The sequence below is a fragment of the Loa loa genome, assembly GCF_000183805.2.
Source record: "Loa loa unplaced genomic scaffold supercont3.120, whole genome shotgun sequence".
NCBI classification, from domain to species: domain Eukaryota; kingdom Metazoa; phylum Nematoda; class Chromadorea; order Rhabditida; family Onchocercidae; genus Loa; species Loa loa.
Window position 1 is genome coordinate 74,994 of NW_018108300.1, and position 4,414 is coordinate 79,407.

Genomic DNA, 4,414 nt, shown 5'->3' on the forward strand with positions numbered 1-4,414 from the left:
CTCTTAGGTCATCCATGACAAGTTTGGAATCATTGAGGGCCTGATGACCACTGTACATGCAACAACGGCCACTCAAAAGACCGTCGATGGGCCGTCCGGAAAGCTGTGGCGAGATGGTCGTGGTGCTGCCCAAAACATCATCCCGGCAAGCACTGGTGCAGCGAAGGCTGTAGGAAAAGTAAGATTTGACACTAGGAACGCTCCATGAGCTTTTGTTTTAGTTCTTGCTGGAAACTTATGAAGACGAAAGTTGCATCTTTAAAGGTGATAACTTTAGGTCATTCCGGATTTGAACGGAAAGCTTACTGGTATGGCTTTCCGTGTACCAACTCCGGATGTATCAGTTGTTGATCTCACTTGCCGACTGCAGAAGGGTGCAACTATGGATGAAATTAAGGCCGCTGTAAAGGAGGCGGCTAATGGACCAATGAAGGGGATCTTGGATTACACCGAAGACCAGGTACGTTTGGGTTTCAGACAGTTTGGGTTTTAGCAGCGATGGACAGTGATGATAGTTTGCTTCTTCATTTGAACTATTTTCTTTTCATTTGTTTCCTTGTGCAACGCAACGGTTGAAGCAGAAAGGTTTTCCGATTTGTTTCAGTGATTAATTCCTCATAATTTCAGGTTGTATCAACTGATTTCGTTGGTGATACACATTCATCAATCTTCGATGCTCTGGCATGTATTTCTTTGAATCCAAACTTCGTTAAGCTGATTGCGTGGTACGATAACGAATATGGCTACAGCAATCGTGTTGTTGACCTTATCTCTTACATTGCCAGCCGATAAAGAGCATACATCATCGTCATCATGAGCTTGCTCTATGAAAAACCAGAACGCTGTTATGGAAAAAAATTTTTCTTTTTGCTAATTTTATTATTGGTATGAACAGAAATCCATTATTTCTCTTCATTCTTATCACTGTGTCCTAAGTAAACTTCCTCCCCAACATCCTATCGTATATCTCTCCTAGTTGACATTTGTGTGCTTTTAAAATTATAATGGGTAGACTATGTTGCTGTTCGCGAGTTAGTTTGAATTAATAAACCTGTTCAGAGTTTTTCCTTAACATGCATATTTGTGGATAGATCGATGTTGATCTGTCAACGATAATGGTGTCGTTTGAAAAATGGTAATGAAATTTCAAGTTCATCGCTTCCTGCGTTCCTGAACTTTGGATAGTTCTTTGCTTCCTTTATGGATGAGATGCTATGAGTTAAAATGTCAGCGAATAACATCAATCGTACGGCAAGAACTGACCATCGGAAGCTATCATTTCGGGAATGGGGGAGTAGTGTATTCCCAACATGAATCTAATAGGGTTTGACTATTACATAATGATTGCACCGTATGTTATCAGGAGATTATTTCATCAAGTTGGTATTTTTAGCAAATGCAATTTTAACAATTTAATGAAATTAACAAATTTCACAGTCTGACTATTGACAGTTCTTGGTAATGTTACCAGTACTTCTGCGGTAAATATCAGAAGGTATGATGTGCCATTTCTTATCACCGGGATATCTATCATATATGCATTTCAGAATTTGTCTCATTCCGGATAATTGAAAAATTGAAATTACTTGACAACATCTTGCGATGTCATAATAATATCATGAAAGTATAATGGATATTCATATATCATTGAACATAAAATAGTAATGAAAAATACTGTATGCAGTAAAGGGGGGATCTCTTTTAAAGCTTTTATTACTAACAAATATTAATTATAATGATAATTTCATTTTATTGATTTTTTTTTTCAACAGCTAACATATGACTTACTAATTGAATAAGAAATCTTCTTAACTGTTGAACAAATAAAAGGAATATTTTACCGCTAATCAAATAACGATCAATTGTGAATTTCAAGATTTACATTATCGATTAAACATTTAATATCTATACAATTTGATAATGAAAGGTTTATTTGCTTAGCAATTAAATGATGTTTACCTGCATAGCAATTGAATAACGTTTATTTGTAGAGATTAAATGACGTTTATTTGCATAGCATTTAAATGTTATTCAAACAGCGCATATCATCTATCGAAATGTTTCAAATTTATAATTCTTCTTCTTGTTGAAATTGGTTTTTGCTTTTTGTTTTTTCAATAGTTAAATGATCCAAGGAAGGATAATTGATCATTCCTCTCACAAATATCCTTTTATTTTTCTTCAATTCTTGCAATTTTTCTTTTTTTTTTTGACTCAGAGAATATCAATTGAACTTTTACTTTAATTTTATATCCTTATTTATTTTTATTTTTTGAAGTATTTTGTTAACGATTTATGATATAACACAATTAATTGTATATTTGATTAATTTGCCATATCAATGATAATAGTTGAATGGAATAAGTGAATGATAAATGTAGACGTAAAATGAGAGAAATTGATCAATAAAAACTTACTCTATTACTAAACAAATAAAAGCTATAATATCAGATGTGATTAATTTATCATATCAATGATAATAGAATAAAGGAAAATCATGGGAGATAAAATTAGGCGCAAAATATGATAAAGCCATAAAATTGTTTTTTCTTTTTTTTGCTATTTAAATTATTCACTTTAATATATATTATATTTGAAATAAAAAAAAATGCATGAAATTATTGAAGTAATAATATCTATGATGTTAGTCTTTTAAAATAAAAAAAATTTTCTTCTCCTTTTTTAAAATCAATTTGTTTAGTTTTAAAATAATGAATTGATTTATCAATTGTTTCAAACATTCTTGTAAATTGTAAACAATCATCGAAATGCTCAATGATCGTTTCATTTCTTGGGATTGTTTCATGAAAATTAGTTTCATCAAATATTTTTTATCAATTTATCTAATGAGTAAAACTTTTTCAAATTGTTGTGATGAAAAGTAAAACAAAAAAAAAAATGTCTGTTTAATTTAATTTCAAAAATCTTAAAAATGAAAATTTGTGATTTAAGAATTTTTTGGCCTTAAATTCTAAAATGAAAAATTTTGCATTTTTTACATTTTAATATTGCAAGTATTAAATATGATTTGCTATAAGCATTAGAAATAATAGGTAATTATATATTGTTATTTGTATATTTAATAATTTGATTTAAAAAAAAAACCAATACCTACCTGATGATGCAGCAAAAAATATTTTAAAACTAAAATGCAATGAATTCATCATAAATGTATAATTAATTTTAAATTGAAAATATATTCGGCAATTTGTAATTCTTATTAAATTTCATGCTTTTCTTTCGTCTTGTCAAAATATATAATATTATTGATGTTATTTTAGGAATAATTTATACACAACAAACTATTCCATTCCTGAACTTATTAATATTTAATACATTAATTTTGATATGTCAATTGCAAGTTGGAATTTGGAAATTTTGAAATTTATACAAAATTATTTAATTTTTTCCGTCTTTTTCTTCAATTTATTAACATATATTTAAGAATTTAAAAAATAAAATGCTAAAATAATGACCCGTTTAATGGCTACAATTCCGGAATGGTCAACATATGGAAAGTTTGAACAATAAATTGCATATACAAAACATTGGTCATTCCTTGAAATATTTTTATCTTTTGACCATTGCATTTGCTAGAAAAAAAAAAAAAATTATTGTATTGTTTAATCACATTTTTGTTACATACACATATACTTATTGTACTAGAAACGTTTATTATATTTTCATTCGATACATAATGGATTAAAAGAGTATTTAATTACCAATTAATTTAAATCGAATATTTTTTTTCACTTTATCACCGTTAATGATTAATTTAATTTAATTGTTTTTTTTGATATAAGCACTAAATATTTTCTATTCATATATACTATATTAAACAAATATTTAATTACCAAAAATTTACTCCAAAAAAAAAAGAAAAGAAAAAAGCAAAATTCCATTCCATCATCGAATAATAAACAATTTGTTTTATCACTGATAACAAATCGATTTTGCGTATGTTCACATTTCCAATGATTAACTGGCTGATAAATTGCTTAGAATAAAATTTATTGCAAAGGAAATACTTAATACTGGCATTAAATTAATAATTATAGTTAACAAAATAAAAGTTAGCTTAATAATTTTAAAAAATAATTTTTTTTTTGTTCAAAAATAAGTAAATTCGATTTTTTTCAATTTACTTATTTAATTTTCCTACTAACTTATTTAATTTTCCTATATTCAATTTTCATAGTATTAAAATTTAACAATGATGTGCTTTAGAAATTGTCATTTCTTCTTTATTTATCGTTTTTTTCTTCCTAAAATATTGGGCGTTTTTAATAAAACAGCAAATTGTTCTCAAGTTTATTTCTTTTTCATCAAAAAAAAAGCAAAAACAAAAATGAAAAAAGATAGCACTGAAAATGGTATGGTTTAAATATTTCGAAATTCAAAACAATATATGTTT

General features: G+C 27.7%; 1 protein-coding gene across 2 annotated transcripts in view; it reads left to right on the plus strand.

Annotated features, from left to right (window-relative positions):
- The window catches only part of LOAG_17731, a 3,025-nt gene extending 1,964 nt beyond the window's left edge, over positions 1-1,061 (plus strand). For both annotated transcript variants that reach the window (XM_020450394.1, XM_020450393.1), the window contains 3 exons: positions 8-178; positions 278-460; positions 628-1,061. In XM_020450394.1, coding sequence (XP_020305934.1) covers positions 8-178; positions 278-460; positions 628-792 — 519 coding nt within the window. In that variant the 3' untranslated portion in view covers positions 793-1,061. The remainder of the gene's footprint in view (positions 1-7; positions 179-277; positions 461-627) is intronic.
- Positions 1,062-4,414: the final 3,353 nt, after the last annotated feature.